Source organism: Spodoptera frugiperda, chromosome 24, assembly GCF_023101765.2.
Source record: "Spodoptera frugiperda isolate SF20-4 chromosome 24, AGI-APGP_CSIRO_Sfru_2.0, whole genome shotgun sequence".
In the NCBI taxonomy this organism is placed as follows: Eukaryota; Metazoa; Arthropoda; class Insecta; order Lepidoptera; family Noctuidae; genus Spodoptera; species Spodoptera frugiperda.
Window position 1 is genome coordinate 6836715 of NC_064235.1, and position 17590 is coordinate 6854304.

Sequence of the window (17590 nt, forward strand, 5' to 3'; positions counted from 1 at the left end):
CGACCATTCGGCGAACGAGGTGATTAATTTTTATGTATTATATAGATTTTTATTTTATTTTGATTATTTGACCTTCAAAAACCAGAATAGAATCTCATTTAAATAAAAATATGATTCGAATTGTATTTAAGTGCATAATAAATTATTAACAAAATAACAAACAGTCAACTAATACAAAGACTGTACAGCACGCGCCTCAACCTACCCTAATCTGGCAATTTTTGCCATGGGATTATCGACTTTATATCAACAGTTTTAGGTTGAAAATCGAATAAAGGAAATAGACAGACAGGAGTAGGTTGATGTGCCGGCTGTTTTATTTAATGAAACAGGAAATACTAGTTTATTAGATAATATTATCCTTTACGTTTTAGCGATGCTTGGGTTTAAACTTAGATTAAAATGTATATATTTATTTTTTTATTATATCGTCATGCCTTTAATCCCCTTTAGGGGTAGACAGAGGTGCACATTATGGCACGTAATGCCATTGAGTGTCAAACTCTTACTGACTAAACACCGTTCCTACTCCTGTTTTTCGAGCCAGAGCCCCGGTAACCCGCTAGGTAGCCCGCAGCTCCGGAAATGGAACCCACATTATTTCTCATTATAATTTTATAGTTATAAAATACTACCACGAAAATTCGGATCATGTTTCATTCTGAACCGAGTAATGGGTTTAATATGAATGGTAAGCAAATCATTTAAGGTCCACATGCCTGCATCGTACGCGTCGCACGCATCGTATAAAGGATGGCAGATAACTTGGCAAGATTTTGTTATCATTTTTTTCAACAGAATTACTTTATTAACTAAAAATACGCGGACGCGGACGTTCAATAGTCAGCGCAACGTCGCCGCGTCTGCGCACGATGCTTGTGAGGATCAATCCCTGTGTGAGTGGAGGAACTTTCTTATTATTTAAATAAAAATTGCCAAGTTACGTGCCGAAGACTATACGCATTCCGCATTACGTCATTAGCAATGCTTACCTGCGTTGCGTACTGATGACATCATACGGAATGCGTACGATGCGTGCGATGCGGGCCTGTGGACGTTTACCTTCAATCCCTTATGTGCCTGCCTTATGTGAGGCGGGAGAGAGTGTCAGACTCTTACTGACTAAACACTACCCCGTTTCTATTCCTGCTTTAAACCGGAGCCCAGGCAACCTAGGTCTAACTTACTCCGACATTCACTCGCAAAGACCTTTCGGCAGAAGAAGGTGCTGAAATCATGTCGGATACTTTCACTTACTGTGCCGACATTGCGTTTGGTCGGGGATCCTTGACCAGTACGCGCAGATGTGACTGGTGGAATAATTATCTAGTCGAACAACGTAAATGTTTTCGTAAAGCGCGCAAACAATTAAATAGACTAAAAAAACGTAAAGTTACTGGTTTTGCATTTGATGAAGCATTGATTGCGTTTAGAGTTGCCAGGTCACGTTATAGGGCTTCAGTGGAGAAAGCTAAGGGTAACCTGTTGCGGAGAGTAGTGCAGAGGCTGGAAAGCGAGGGTCCGTGGTCGCCTCTGTACCATGAGTTCAAAGCCAATAGATCCGTCGATCTGGCGTTCGTACAGAACATAAAAGTCAACAATGTTCACACCACTGGTATTGAGGAGACAACGGAAGTTCTACTCGATGAACTCATCCCTGACGATGAATCCGAGACAGATAGCGATTATCATCAACAGATTAGGTCGTGGGCGGCTATACCACCCAATTCACCGGTGTCTGATCTACCTTCCATCAATGAGCTCGTAACTGTTATTAAAACGTTGCCTATGAATAAATCGTCTGGTGAGGATAAAGTTTCAAATAAAATGATAATAGAAGCGTGCAAATCTGCGGCTGACGCGATCCTGTCTGTCTTTAATCGTTGTATAGCGGAGGGCGTCTTTCCTCGTATATGGCGACGTGGATTCATTCGCATAATACCTAAGAATGGAAATAAACCACCCGATGACCCTAAGTCATACCGGCCTATTACGCTTTTACCATCATTAGGAAAACTTCTTGAGCGGCTTATCGTTCCTCGTTTGCTGCCCGGTGGACCGAAATTTCACAATAATCAATTTGGTTTTACTGTGGGTAAATCTACTGTAGACGCAGCTCTCTCTGTCCGAACCATAGTGACTTCGTCTGAGCACAAATATGTAGTAGGCATTTTTCTAGACATTTCCGGTGCCTTTGATAACGCGTGGTGGCCAATGCTACTCCTTAAACTGAAGGGTCGTGGTTGCTTTAGTAACATATACAAACTATTATACACTTATTTTCTTCATGGTTCTGTAAAACTGAAACTTGGTAATTTTTCTCGGTCGAAGTCGTTGTCAATGGGATGTCCTCAGGGCTCGGTTATTGGCCCGTATCTGTGGAATTTAGGGTTTGATGACTTGCTCGCGACCCCCCTTCCTTCTGGTTGTACGTTGACTGGATATGCGGATGATGGCCTTTTGTTAATACAATCAAATACTCGAGCCGGACTAGAGAATTTAGCTAAGGACTGCCTCAGTAGGATCTCGCGATGGGGCGAACGTAATCGATTAACTTTTGCACCCCATAAAACCTATCAATTATTGCTTAAAGGAAATTTGAAATCATGGCCGTCTATTAAATTCAATAACGTTCCCGTCAAACGTAAGGAGTCGGTTTGCTATCTCGGTCTAGTCCTAGAAAAAAACTTTTCTTTTATTGAACATATTAAGACTATTAGTGAGAAAGCCAAAAACAATTTCTATGCGCTCACGCGAATTTCGAAGGCTACCTGGGGTCTCTCTTTTCTTACGCTCAGAACCATCTACGGAGCAACCTACCTGGGATGCGTGTGCTACGGGGCACCAGTGTGGGCTGATAGGGCCACAATAGGCGCGGTACGGCGAAAGCTTCTCCAAGGTCAGCGTCTAGCCTTGATCTTTCTGTGTAAGGCTTATAGGACGGTTAGCACAGAGGCCCTACCTGTGCTCGCGGGACTACTTCCAGTCGATCTTGAGGTGCAGCGACGTGCTGCTATGTACTATAATGCGAGACCTAACTTTTCCGCAAACTTTCTAGCACAACGTGATCGAAGCAAAATTGATAGATTGCTCAAGCCTTTAACGGACGTCTGGGATGAACTTCTGACTGAGTGGCAGTGTAGATGGGAATCTTCTACCAAGGGCCGCCACCTCTATCAGTTCTTTCCATCCGTGCATGAGCGTCTGGAGAGGACATGGTTGGAGGTGGATCACTGTGTTGCCCAATTTCTTACTGGCCATGGCAACTTTAAAAGCAAATTGTTCTCATTTAAACTCGTTGATTCACCATGGTGCCAATGTTCGACAGCGGAGTTGCAACATGAGCAATCCGCCCATCACATACTCTGGGAGTGTGGTCTCTGGCAATCTGAGCGTGACACTATGTTGGATAATTTAATTGTTTCATCAGGTGTAGTTTATTACACGGACCTTGTGGAGTCTCGAGCAAATTTCCGTGCGTTTAGGCGTTTTTGCCATACCTATTATTGGAAGCAAGTATAACAGCTCACGCATAGGACCCATTTAGTATTAGCATTTAATATTTTAGTTTTAAGTAAAATTTCCGTGGTGCTTGGCGACTGGGCTTCTCCCAGTTGTGCAGTCTCTTTTGTGCCTTAAGGCTTAAGTCATCCTGTCTCCTGCATTAAATTCACCGAGGGAAGTGGAAACTATCGTTTTCTTTTCTTCTCCTCTAATAACATCTTCTGATTTGTTTCGTTGCGGGATCCAAGACAGTCATTCATTTCCCTGGGACGCGCCGGACTTCAGTGTTCCGGTGTTTTCATGTTTGTATCTACTGTAGATCCTGGCTTACAGGAGTTGCAGCGGTATGGGAGGTTGTGGCGGGCTTGTCCCTTACTCCGACATCTTTAATTGATTTTGTCTGGATTTTAAAAGAGACTTATGACCTCTGAGTTTGTTTCGGCATTTCTTCTCAGAGTAGTCGGATAGGAAATGCCGGCCTCATCTAGTTATTTAAGAGATTGACGTGTAAAAGAGTTACATTGTAACCTATTTGCAAAAATAAATATCATTTGTCATACACGGAACCCTGAGGCATACACGATCTGACTTGCCTTATTCAGTCACCTTAAACAAGTTTAAGACTCATATACCAGTTGTGTTTACAATGTTACACAGCAAACATGTGTTAGACTTAATAAATTCAAGTAATTCAATACATAGTAATATTATATTGATTCTCTTTTGTTTTTAAAGTCAAAGTCAAAGTCATTTATTTCAATAATTAATCCTAAATTAGCCACATTTTGAAACGTCAAATTGAATTGTCCGTCAGTCTGTCTGTCAGTGAAGCAAGGTGCTGTTGCTGTTTAAAAATGTTTAAAATTTTGTTTTTATTTTGTTTCTGTGTTGTGGTGAAGTCGCAAGGTCAGTTTTTTTTAATATATAAGGTGTTCTAAAAGTGTCTGCCACGGATTTAATGGGAGGTGGTGTTGTGTTTGAAGATTGCAATAGTGAATATAAAATTATTGATTAAGTTTGAGTAATTTTATTTTTTATACAAAACATCTATGTATGCTTTAGTTATGAAAAAGCTATCTCTCGCGAAGTTTCATTTGTAAACCACTTTATGCAGAGTAGAATCAATGTTTATTTAACTTCTTTATGTTCTCAAATTGAATTAACTGGTCCGGGGTACGAAATTTTTTTTCTATTGTAATCTTCAAACACAAGTCAACGTTCAAGTTCAACGTCTCCGGGGGTCACCCGGGCCTGGTGATCTGTAACACAGGTTCAACCTTTAACAGACACAAGTCTCATAGCTGTAGAAATTTATAAATGTTAAATTGTAAAAGCTTGAGAAAATAAAGATTTTTATGATATATATATGATATACAACACTATCTCCCATTAAAGCCGTGGCAGATACTTTTAGAACATCTTATATAATTTTAAGTTAATTATAATAATAAACGTTTATGTGATTTTGGGTGCTCTTCTACCAGAAAAGTGCTACATAGCTTTGCTACGAAGATGTAATAGCTAAGCTGTGAAACTATGTGACCGTTTCCACGGATACTAAGCTGTGTCGGTACGATGTATCGATAGAAGGAAAGCCATCCATAGCACACATCTATAGCACGCATCCATAGCACGCATTTTTCCATATAAATCTGCTCAATAAAGCGTTTATAAACCTGCTCAATTACTATCCACTATCTAATCTTCTAGATCAGTGTATACGTGTTAGTCTCTTCCCACATCCTCGTTTATTACAAGTGCTATAACAAATTAAATATTCTCTCGAGTTTCCTTAAGTAGTGAAGTTCCTTACCAAGAAATACAAGAAATAAATTGACTATCCAACACAAAAAGAATTATTCAATTCGAATCAGTAGTTCCAGGGGTAGGCGTGTCTAAACAAATTAATAAACTCTTCAGCTTTATATATTAGTACTAGCATACGGTGGCGGTGTGCTCTGCATGGGCTGAGCACCGCCTTGTCCTCAGGGATGTGGTCAGCGACGGCGACCTCTCGCGTTCGGCAGTGGTACAAGCCATGGTGCGGAGCGAGGGGGAATGGGATGCCGTCTCCTCCTTCTGCGAAGCAGTCATGCTAGCTAAGGAGGAGGCGGGGCGCGGGAGGGAACTAACCTTCTCACGCTCCAGCCGTTGCAAGAGACACTCCGGGCGTCGGGGATCGCGCGACGATCTCCGGCCACCGTAAGTGCGGGTCTGCGGACGAACAGAACCAGACCCGTGCGTGCGGTGCATCGCCTTCCCCACGCGCCTCAAAGAGCCATCAGACCACCACAGATGGGGCCCAGTAGGGCTGATGCCTGATCCGGAGCTGCGGACTACCTGGTTTACTGGTACTCCGGCTCGAAAAGCAGGAGTATGAACGGGGTGGTTTTTAGTTAGTAAGAGTCTAACACTCTCTCGTCTCGCCCAAGGCGGGAGAAGTCATTGGATGATTTTCCCCCTTCGATAAAAAAAAGTAGTACTCGTCCTTAGAAACAAAACATGTAGATTAGATACATCAAAATATGTACGTTACAGAATGCACACACACAGGCAACGGTCAGAAGGGAAGATGTGTGAACATGAAGGATTGTCCGACTGCCGTCAGGGATTTGAAATTCAAAATATATCCTCAGGTTAGTAAAAATTTTTTATGGTACAAGCCGGTAAACGAGCAGACGGATCACCTGATGGTAAGCAATCGCCGTCGCCCATGGCTTGAAATACCAGAGGCGTTACAAGTGCGTTACCGGCCTTTTAGCTGTTAGGAATTTAAGGGTTGTTGGGGAATCAAGGATTGGGAATATTGAGCCTCTGGTAACCTCACTTACATAGCGAAACAACGCAAGCGTTGTTTCACGTCGGTTTTTTGCTCGGTCTTGGTATCACTCCGGCTGAGCCGGCCCAGCAGTGCCGAAGCATGGCTCTCTCACACTTCTTTTTTTTACACATTAACATAATATGTTAATGTTAAGTTAAAAAAAGAATTATTATGACATGAGAAAGGAAAACATCGCGAGTAAACCTGGGCTTATAATTTCTAATTATAAGTTTGAAATCGGGAACACGCGTCATGAGGCTCAATACTTCTCCAAGTGACAAGAAGCCTTTGTCAGCAATGGCCACTTATAGGCTGGTGATGATCAACGTGATAAAGTCAAAGCATTTATTTCAATTAATCCTTAATTAGGCACTTTTGAAACGTCAAATTGAATTGTCCGTCAGTGAAGTTAGGCGCTCATTACAAATTGTAGCTTCGAATGGAGAAGAACGAGTAAAAAACTCCATTAGATTTAATTGTTTTTTTTTTTGGCTGAATATTAGTGTTACATTGTTCTCACATAATTCAAAGTCAAAGTCAAAGTCAAAGCATTTATTTCAATTAATCCTAAATTAGGCACTTTTGAAACGTCAAATTGAATTGTCCGTCAGTCTGTCTGTCAGTGAAGCTAGGCGCTCGTTCCAAAGTGTTGCTTCGAATGGAGAAGAACGAGCAAGAAACTCCATCGTTACTCTTTTCAAAAAATGTTTTTTACAATATCTCTGATACATTATTTGATCATTTACCTATTGTCTATATATGTAGGAACAATGTAACGACAATACGACGTCAAAACTATGGGACAATAAAACCAATTTGTAAAGAATATAAATTAAAAAAGCGGGTTGTTTCAAACATAGTGCCCACATATGTACACTTACAATTTTGAAATAATGCTTCTATACAAATAAAAAATAATCTTTAATTTAATTTTTCAAATAAAAAAATAATAAATAACTGCTTGATGCCACAGGATCCCTAGACTACATTGGAATAAATTACTACTTTAATTTAACGTGTAACTAGTGATCGTATTAGAGCATTGTCTAGTGTGAGCGAGTGTCCAGTGGAGCCGGACCAACATGCTGCCACACATTTTTATCTTCAATATAATCTGACAGTTTATAATATGCCTGTTTACACAGTTCACGCTTTATACAAGATTTAAATTTTTTCTCGTTCAGATTCAGTATGGTGGTTGGTAGTTTATTGTAACACTTAACACAAAATCCCATGAAGGATTTCTGCACTTTGGACAATCGGAATTGCGGTATAGCTAACTTATTTTTACCTCTCGTATTAAAATTGTGTCTGTCGCTTCTTTTTTCAAACAATTGTTGATTTTTTCTCACGTACATAATATTTTCGTAAATGAATTGAGAAGGCACTGTAAGAATGTTTATAGTTTTAAATAGTTCTCTCAAAGATTCGCGACGGGGCAAGTTAAATATATTGCTCGAATAGCTCGCTTTTGCAAAATAAAAATTGATTCTACATCCGCAGCTCGCCCCCACAGCAAAATGCCGTAAGACATTATGCTGTGAAAATAACTAAAATAAACAAGCCTTGCCGTACCTACGTCCGTTAGCTGCCTAATCTGTCTAACTGCATAAGCAGCTGAGCTTAGTCTCCCCGAAAGTGCTTTTATATGGGGCCCCCATTGCAATCTGATTGTTAAAGAGTAACCTATGAAGTTTCTTGCTCGTTCTTCTCCATAGGAATCTACACTTTGGACCGAGCAAAGAGACCAACTAGAGGACTAACCAACAGATAGACATTTTGTTTTCTTTAATTGTAATATTTGCTTTGACGTTCAAAAGTGCCTTCCCGGTTTATTTGAAATAAATAATTTTGACTTTGACTCTTAGTCCAGTCATTTGGTAGATAAAAAGGGGGTTACCTGGAAAGTTTTCTGGGAGTTTTGAAAATTGGTGAATTTATAGATTTGGGTATGCTCTTTTCGAATTTCAACTTTGCCACCTCGTACAACCGCCGCTCGCGCCGCCATATTGAAAAAATGGCGCCTAAAAACGGTTTTTTATTAATATCTCCGTTCCGACGCATTTTACGAAAAAATATTTATCTACAAAATTAAACTAGAATAAATTTCCTACAATTTATGTGTTGATAACTTTTTCATAAAATCAATAGTTTTTGGCGTACGAGCGCCGCAAAGTATTATTAGTCCAGTCAAATTAGGATTTCACCTCGGAATTTGAGATACCCAGCTGTAATTTTGTATATACTTGTATATTGACTGCCTGAAACTTGTCTCAAAACCTACATATGGTAGGGTGTAAGCAACTATTAAATTTTAAGGTCCAAAGGTCCCAAAAAACGTTTTTTTGCGCTTTTTTGGAAATATCTCATTTCCTATGGGTTTTTGGTATTTGCATTTAATACCAATATTGTAGAATACAAAATTCTCTACAACTTTTGTCTAAACTTTTTTTTTATACGGTGCACCGTTTCCGAGATAGAGGGCGGAGAGCGCGCGGTCACTGCACCTCTTCAAAAAATTTTTTTTCGTCTAACCTATCCGTGATGGTTGTCTATGGATAGGCCATTAAAAATACGTCATGGTTCCTAAAACCATTTTTCGTCAAAATCAATTGTTTGAAAGATAGACGCTTCCAAAGTGGAAAAATGAGGTCTATCGAATGTGTCCTGCCCTCTAACTTTTAAAATAAGTGACTAAGAAAACTAAAAAAAATATATGCTGTAGGTTTAAATGGAAACTTTCAAAGAAAATTGGTTTGAACGAGATATCATAATTAGTTTTTAAGAATTGATACATTTAAAAAAAACACATTGTTTGTACACGTGGTGGTGCAGATGAATAATACTTTGCGGCGCTCGTACGCCAAAAACTATTGATTTTATAAAAAAGTTATCAATACATAAATTGTAGGAAATTTTTTCTAGTTTAATTTTGTAAATAAATATTTTTTCGTAAAATGCGTCGAAACGGAAATATTAATAAAAAACCTTTTACAAACAATGTGTGTTGTACAAACAGGGGAGTTTCGGTAGGTTCCTGTTTCTGATGTTATATGTGTTATGTTATATGTTCCACTGTGTCCTCCGGGCGGTGTTCGCAGTGATGACACCCGGGCGTTTCCTCCCGCCCAATCAAAAACAGGATCCTACCGAAACTCCTGTGTCCGGTAAGCACCTGCGTCAGGCGGTAGGTGAGGACGCCATGGCGCTTCTCTAGCCACTCCTCAAACAGGGGACTTACCTCTGCAACGACAGTGAGCCCAGCCTTCGGTTGCGACAGTCGTTGCTGCACAACACACATTGTTTGTACACGTGGTGGTGCAGATGAATAATACTTTGCGGCGCTCGTACGCCAAAAACTATTGATTTTATGAAAAAGTTATCAATACATAAATTGTAGGAAATTTTTTCTAGTTTAATTTTGTAAATAAATATTTTTTCGTAAAATGCGTCGGAACGGAGATATTAATAAAAAACCATTTTTAGCCGCCATTTTTTCAATATGGCGGCGCGAGCGGCGGTTGTACGAGGTGGCAAAGTTGAAATTCGAAAAGAGCATACCCAAATCTATAAATACACCAATTTTCAAAACTCCCGGAAAACTTTCCAGGTAAAACTACCAAATGACTGGACTATCTGTCGTTTTTCAGATTTGTTCATTCAACGGATCATCTAAAATACCTAACATTTGCTGTCTAGAAGAAGCTAAGAATGTTACAGCGTAAGTCTATTTTTTTTATTTATCATGCTTTTATTACGTCGAAATGTACCGAACTATGTAATAAAATCTAAGAATCTGAATTACACACACTTCTAAGTATGCTTTTCCACCAGAGATGTGCTATGCTACGTTGCTGTGGATGCGTTTGGCTTCCACCAATCATATTCATTGGTACACATACATTAGCACTGGTGGAAACGAACTCAGCTAAGCTATGTTTTCTTATGGAAAGATGCGTGGCATGGATGCGCGCTATATAGGTAGATAGGTCCCTACTATCAATAAAAACAATTTTCGCAAAGAAACTTTTTTTTGTATACTCATTAGTTTTATTTTTATCACTATAACAAAGTAAAGTAGTCTTATGATAACGCGGGCGACTCGCTGCTAACAGCTGATCATGCGTGATTTTGTATTGCGATAAAAATAAAACTAATGAGTAAACAAAAAAAGTATCTTCGGGAAAGTTGTTTGTAATCATGAGTACAATCACGTGTTTAAATATCGTTCACTAATTACCAGTCACCCTATATAGTTAAAATAGTCAATTATATTATGTATGTTTTCAGGATCCTGGGTCCAGACGCGAAGATCTCAAATTCAGATGACCAGGGACTCTGTTCTCTCTTTGTCTCCGACGCACCATACTACAGTAAGAAACCAAAAAATGTGCCAGAAACATCAAAAGCTTGGAATAGTAAGTATTTCTTTGGAAACTTACCTCAAGTAGTCTTGAGTTCGATTATATTATCGTTTTTTCGAAAATTAGATTTTTATATGTTCCTTTTTTTTGAGGAGTGAAAATCATCCAATGACTTCTCCCACCTTGTGCGATGCGAGAAGGAATGCCAGACTCTTACTGACTAAAAACTACCTCGTTCCTACTCCTACTTTTTGAGCCTGAGCCCCGGTAAACCCGCTACGTAGTCCGCAGCTCCGGATCAGGCATCAGCCATACTAGACACCATCTGTGGTGGTCTGATGGCTCTTTAAAACTGGTTCTGGCTACCCTTGCTCGCCGTCCGCAAGCCCGCACTTACGGTGGCCGGACATCGTCGCGCGATCCCTGACGCCCGGAGTGTCTGTCATTCCTTCATACACTAAGTTATTTTATTATCTATACTTACTAATATTATAAAGTTGAGTTTGTTTGTTTGTTTGTTTGAACGCGCTAATCTCCGGAACTACTGGTCTGATTTGAATAATTCTTTTTGTGTTGAATAGTGCATTTATCGAGGAAGGCAATAGGCTATAAAACATCACGCTACGACCAATAGGAACTAAGCAGAGCGGGTGAAACCGAGCGGAAGTAGTTAGTAACTAATAAGAGGTATTTTTACGTTTCAGAGTGCCTCGAGTACCAAGCAAAAATAAAACTACCATGTAAAAATGGTACTAAAGAGTTTGCCCCATATTGTGGAAGACGGGAGCAACTCATTGTGGGAGGAGGGGGGATAGATGCTGAGAAAGACGAATATCCACATATGGTAAACATATTTTTGATATGATGAAGCGCTTCGCTTCAAGCTTCCTTGTGCGAACTGCTAGGGAGTGGAACTCCTTGCCAGAGTCTGTGTTTCCTGATGGGTATAACCTGGGTGTCTTCAAAGCCCGAGTGAATAGGTTGCTTATGGGCAGATGTGCTCCATCGTAGGCCGCATCATCACTTACCATCAGGCGAGATAGCGGCCAAACGTCGGCCCATTAAACGTAAAAAACGTGTTTAACCTCGCGTAGCGTTACGTAGACAGCTGTAGCGCTGCGTAGCAAATTGTAGCTTCGCGTAGCCACATTTCACTTTGCGTAGCGCTACGTAGCAAGTCGTAGCATCGCGTAGCTACCTTAAACTTAGCGTAGCATTTCGTAGCTTTATCACTGCATAGTATAATGTATTTTAATTTTCTACGCAACGCGCAATTAAAAGGCGAGCCATTGTTCGCCTTCACTATTTGTGTTATAAGTCCCATGTAATAGGGGGTGAGCCTATTGCCATATACTATACATATACTCCATCCTGCCTCACCCAAGGCGGGAGAAATCATGGGATGATTATCCCCCTTAAAAAAAGTTTCGGTTCCCGGGCCGGGTAAAGTACTGCTGGGCGTTTTTAGATTTTTATAGATTCTAGAAAATATCTCAGTAGTAGCACGAAGTCTGGAATTGTGTCCAGTATATGGCAATAGGCTCACCTCCTATTACATGGAACTTGTAACATAAATGGTGAAAAGTGGGTGTATATTATATGTATAGCGGCATTACGTGCCATAATGTGCACCTCTGCCTACCCCTTCGGGGATAAAAGGAGTGACATTGTTGTTGTTGTTTCAGGCGTTGCTGACGTACGGTAAAGAGTTTATGACGTCAGTGTTTGGGTGTGGAGGCTCCCTGATAAGCGAGAAGTATGTTCTAACCGCTGGTCACTGCAGTGCTACTGCTAAAGGGTTAGTACACATTCGTTTTTGTTTATATGATGTACGGTGGCAAATGAGCAGATGGGTGACTTGATGGTAAGCAATCGGTACCGCCGTAAATGCGTTGCCATCGTAGGAATAACCTAGCGGGTTTACCGGGGTCCAGCTCGACAAGCAGGAGTACGAAACGGGGTGGTTTTTAGTCAGTAAGAGTCTGACACTCCCTCTCGCTTTGCCCTGGCGAGAGAAGTCATTGGATGATTTTCCGCCCAGAAAAAAAAAATCGTAGGGATACGGTATTTTGGGCTGTCATTGCAGAGGTAAGTTCCTTTTTGAGGAGTGGTTTGAGAAGCGCCACCGCGTCCTCACCTACCGTCTGACCCAAGTTCTTCCTGGACATGGGCGCTTCGGAAGGTTCCTATTTTTGATTGGGCGAGAGGAAACGCTCGGGTGTCATCACTGCGAGGATCGCCCGGAGGATACGGTGGAGCAAAGGGATGTGGTCGGTGACGGCGACCTCTCGCGTCCGGGATTGGCTCAGGCCATGGTGCGGAGCGAGGGGGATTGGGATGCTTACCATCATCATGCGGCGATTGCTTACCATCAGGTGATCCCTCTGTTGGTTTCCAGCTTATAACGTGAAAAAACTAAAACTAATTCCACCTCCATATATGGTTTCAGGGTTCCAGTTTCGTTCGCTGTATTTGGCCTCCTCCGCTCTGAAGAGATGCACAGATCACCCGAGGGTAATATTCGAGGGGTGCAGCGGATTATCAGGCATCCAGAGCACAAGCCACCCGCCACGTACCACGACATAGCGCTGCTAGAACTAAATAGAGAGTAATTATACTTCTTTTTACTGCATCATGTAGATTCTGATTAATATCGACCTACTTTTAAGTCTTTGACTGCCAATAGAAAACTGTTGAAGGCAAATCCTCCGCTAACGTCGGTCACCGGTGACCACCACGGCGTTCAATGTGTTAAATTGTGCATTCGTTTTTAAGTTATTTTTTATATAAAATATGTATTAGTATATAGTTCAATTCAATAATTATTAATCTAAATCACATTATTTACAACTTAAAAATACCAAAAAAATAAGGAATAAAAACTAACTTAAAACTAAAATAAAGGCAATAGGCGTGGTTAGGTGTGGTTAGGCGTCGAAGTACTCGTCCGCATCGCTGTCATTGGGGAACGTTCCCAGAATTGAATGTAATATCTATGTATAGTATTTTTCTATGGGCCTTAGATGCCTGAAGTAAATAAATAAATAAATAAAGGGGGAGTGTCAGACTCTTACTGACTAAACACGAACCCGTTCCTACTCCTGCTTCGAGCCGGAGCCCCGGTCACCCGCTACGCCGTTCACTGCTCCGGCGACTAATAAGGATGGCTAATACACCGGTGGCATTTTGAAATGAATGAGGGTGGACATCTGGCAATAAGTACCAATGTAACTTTTTCCATGTTATACTCGTATATCTTTTTTGTATTGTCTCGCCTTTATCCCCGAAGGACACGACAGAGGTGCACATTATGACCCGTAATGCCGCTATACAATGTAAAACCCACTTTTCACCATTTGTGTTATAAGTCCCATGTAATAGGGGGTGAGCCTATTGCCATATACTGTGCACAATTCTAAACTCCGTGCTACTACTAAGAAATTTTCGAAAAACCGACAAAAGCCTAGCAATATTTTGCCCAACCCGAGATCTCTTCTCCGGCAGTCGACCAACGAGGCAGTCCTACCTAATACAGTTAATTTTATCTTCTTCCAGGATCATCTTCAGTCCAAGCATCAGGCCTGCGTGCTTGCAAGTCGAGGATGTCTTCGAGCAGAGAGCGTACGCTTCAGGCTGGGGGCTTTTAGGGTACAGGCAGTCCAACGCGAATGTGTTACAAAACGTAAGTTCTCTTTGTAAACGAGCAGACGTATCACCTGATGGTAAACAATCACCGCCGCCCATGGACTTTTGAAACACCAGAGGCGTTACAAGTGCGTTGCCGGCTTTTTGGGGGTTAGGAATTTAAGGGTTGTTGTTCGGGAATCGGGGATTGGAAAGCTTGGGAAGGGGGCAGTTGGGCCCCCGGTAACTTCACACAACGAAACACAACGCAGGCGTTGTTTCACGTCGGTTTTCTGCTCGGCCGTGGTATCACTCCGGTCGTGCCGGCCCAGCAGTGCCGAAGCATGGCTCTCCGCAGCCGCCGCCACCGCCACCCATGAACATAGGAGGCGGCGATGTTTGCTATCAAGTCTGCTCGTTTACCAGCTTATAATATAAAAATAATTTATCCGACTTTTTCTCGCGTGCAAACTTCGCTTGCGTGATACAGAATTATATTAAGCTATATTGAGTAAACCGCCATCTATGGATGAATCTCTGTACTATTTTGTCGCCACAATGTAATAATACTTATATTTTTGCCAGATACCTTTGTGGAGAGTCACGGATGAGGATTGTAAAGCCAAGTATTTGACACATAGGACTTTTAAAGATGGACTGGATAATGCGACGCAAATATGCTATGGAGACGACGGATTAGTCAGAGATACATGCTCAGTAAGTTTTGGGAGAATTTATAATAATAATACAGTATGTTAACTAACAGAGGGCGTTCCTGTTAACCCGCAATAGTATAGCATCCATACATGCTAAAAAAAATATTACCATTCAAAAACAAAACAATTTTATTTTTTTAAATATTAAAATATTCACCAAAAAATTTAAATCGATACGTAAAAGAAACACTCTGTGCACGCGTAGTTGAAGGAAGGCAACGTTACAATTTATTGCTTATTTTTCTATGCTAATATTTTTATTTTAATCTATTAATGATATAGATTAACGAGTTTAAAGTAACGCCCTCTGTTAGTTAACATACTGTATAATAAGCTCCGAAAAAAGACTGCCTCGTTGGTTGAGAACAAGTGCGACTGCTTGACAAGGGGTCTCAGGTTCGATTCCCGGTTTCAACTAAAAGGTTCCTGAGTGAAAATGTCGTCGACCCGCCAAAAATAGAGAGCTACTATCACCGAGCGCCATTTTGGATTTATAGGACACTTGTATAGTGTAATCTGCCTCGTTGGTCGAATGGTCGCATGTACGACTGCCGCACAAAGGGCGTCGGGTTCTATTCCTGGGTCGGGCAAAAAATTACTGGGCATTTTTTCGATTTTTAGCAAAAAAACTCACTAAAATTTGTTGTTTTGTTATTGTGTTTAAAAAAAATTTTAAGAATATACAAAAAAAGTTTCTTTGGGAAAGTTGTTTGTAATCATCAGTACAATCACGTGTTTAAATATCGTTCACTAATTACCAGTCACCCTGTACAGACTGTTGGTGTTGTCAATCTGTCAATAGAGACCAAAGAGTAATTTTAATTTATTTACAGGGTGACAGCGGTGGACCTCTGCAGGTCAGAAACGAGAATGTATTCTGCACCCATCTGATACTGGGAGTGACCTCATTTGGCAAGTTTCGCTGCGGACAAATCGGCACTCCCGGAGTGTACACCAAGGTCCCTCACTACGTTCCATGGATTGAGAGCGTTGTGTGGCCCTAAACATATTATTATCTCTTTACTACCACCACCTATTGTAAATCTTATATGACAAAATAAAAAAATGCGTGACTAATATTTTTTCATTACTTCATTATTAATTTTTCAAGTATTTACACACACACACAACGTCACGCCTTTTATCCCCAAAGGGGTAGGCAGAGGTGGACATTACGGCACGTAATGCCGCTATATAATGTACGCTCACTTTTCACCATTTGTGTTATAAGTCCCATGTAATAAGGGGTGAGCCTATTGCCATATACCGGGCACATTTCCAGACTCTGTGCTACCACTGAGGTGTTTTCGAAAAACTGACAAAAGCCCAGTAATACTTCGCCCGACCCAGGATTCGAACCCGAAACTCCTTGCCGAGTCGCACTTGCAACCACTCGACCAACGAGGCAGTCTCAAGTATTTATTGCATCCATAATGTACCCAGGTGTTGGAAAAAACATTAAACAACGTGTAACAAAAAAGGAGTATACATGATATGTATTGCACGGTTTCTAGATAACATAACAAACGATACGGGAAGGGTTTTTAAACTCATGTTTTCATGGAACCAAGTTATGAATTTTTCCAATCGCGCCGGCGCGCGAATCAAAATTAGGTAGACAGGTACTAGCCGATCAGATTGACAGAAGAAATGTTTCGTAATATTGTGACACGTTTGTATGATTTGAAATCCATGCGATACCAAGTATTTGGTACTATTTTATTTTTTTAAACGTATTTTGAGCTGAAACTTTGTGTAGAGATTCTATTCAACCTGTATTCATCAGCGGTTCTTGATTTATATGGGTATTTTGTTACACGTTGTATAGTCACAATTATGGACCCTGTCGGGCACAGCAGATTATAAAATTAGTAGTAGGCATTTAGAACTAATTTATTATCGTTTTTTAATTTTCATACCCCGTCATCATCCCTGTTAGCTGACTGGTAACAAATGCTTTGACCCACCCGTTTCCTACTCCTGCTTAGAGCCGAAGCCTATGGTAACCCTTGAAGCTCTCCACTACCCCCATCGAGCATCAGCCCGACTTAGCCCCATCTGTGTTGGTCTGATGGGTCTTTGAACGCGACGCGCCGTACGCACGGGTCTGGTTCTGGTCGGGCGGCGAACTACCCTTGCTCGCCGTCCGCAGGCCCGCACTTACGGTGGCCGGAGATTGTCGCGTGATCCCGCCGCCCGGAGTGTCTCCTGCGGCGGCTGGGTCGTGAGGAGGATCGCTCCCCCACGCACTCCGCCTCCTGCTTAGCTAGCATGACTAAAAAGAAAAAGACGACTTCGCAGTCTCCTTCACTCCCCTCCGCTCAAATTCACCAAGAGGATATCTTCTGATTTATTTCGTTGCGGGATCCAAGACAGTCATTCATGTTCCTGGGACGTTGGACTTCAGTGTTCCGGTGTTTGCAAGGTTGTATCTACTGTAGACCCTGGTGCACAGGAGTTGCAGCGGTATGGGAGGTTGTGGCAGGTTTGTCACATAAAAAATACCTCTTGCTAAATGCCTAAATGTGCCAAATCCGGGAAAAATCTAGTTTACATAGTGT

The 17590-nt window shown here is 41.3% G+C and overlaps 1 protein-coding gene across 1 annotated transcript; it reads left to right on the plus strand.

The window, feature by feature from the left end:
- Positions 1-4151: 4151 nt before the first annotated feature.
- LOC126912301 (serine protease snake-like) lies at positions 4152-16108 on the plus strand. Its single transcript, XM_050703882.1, has 10 exons — positions 4152-4410; positions 6043-6140; positions 9976-10046; positions 10616-10743; positions 11394-11533; positions 12375-12487; positions 13139-13297; positions 14245-14371; positions 14899-15030; positions 15863-16108. The coding sequence occupies exons 1-10, from the start codon at positions 4359-4361 to the stop codon at positions 16031-16033; spliced, it is 1191 nt and encodes a 396-aa protein (XP_050559839.1). The 5' UTR covers positions 4152-4358; the 3' UTR covers positions 16034-16108.
- Positions 16109-17590: the final 1482 nt, after the last annotated feature.

Excerpts from the sequence above, each read along its gene's own strand:
- LOC126912301 (XM_050703882.1), top strand. The coding sequence starts at position 4,359 with ATGTTTAAAATTTTGTTTTTATTTTGTTTCTGTGTTGTGGTGAAGTCG. Across the intron at positions 6,141-9,975 it reads AATTCAAAATATATCCTCAG|ATTTGTTCATTCAACGGATC; the intron begins GTTAGTAAAAAT and ends GTCGTTTTTCAG. Across the intron at positions 13,298-14,244 it reads CTGCTAGAACTAAATAGAGA|GATCATCTTCAGTCCAAGCA; the intron begins GTAATTATACTT and ends ATCTTCTTCCAG.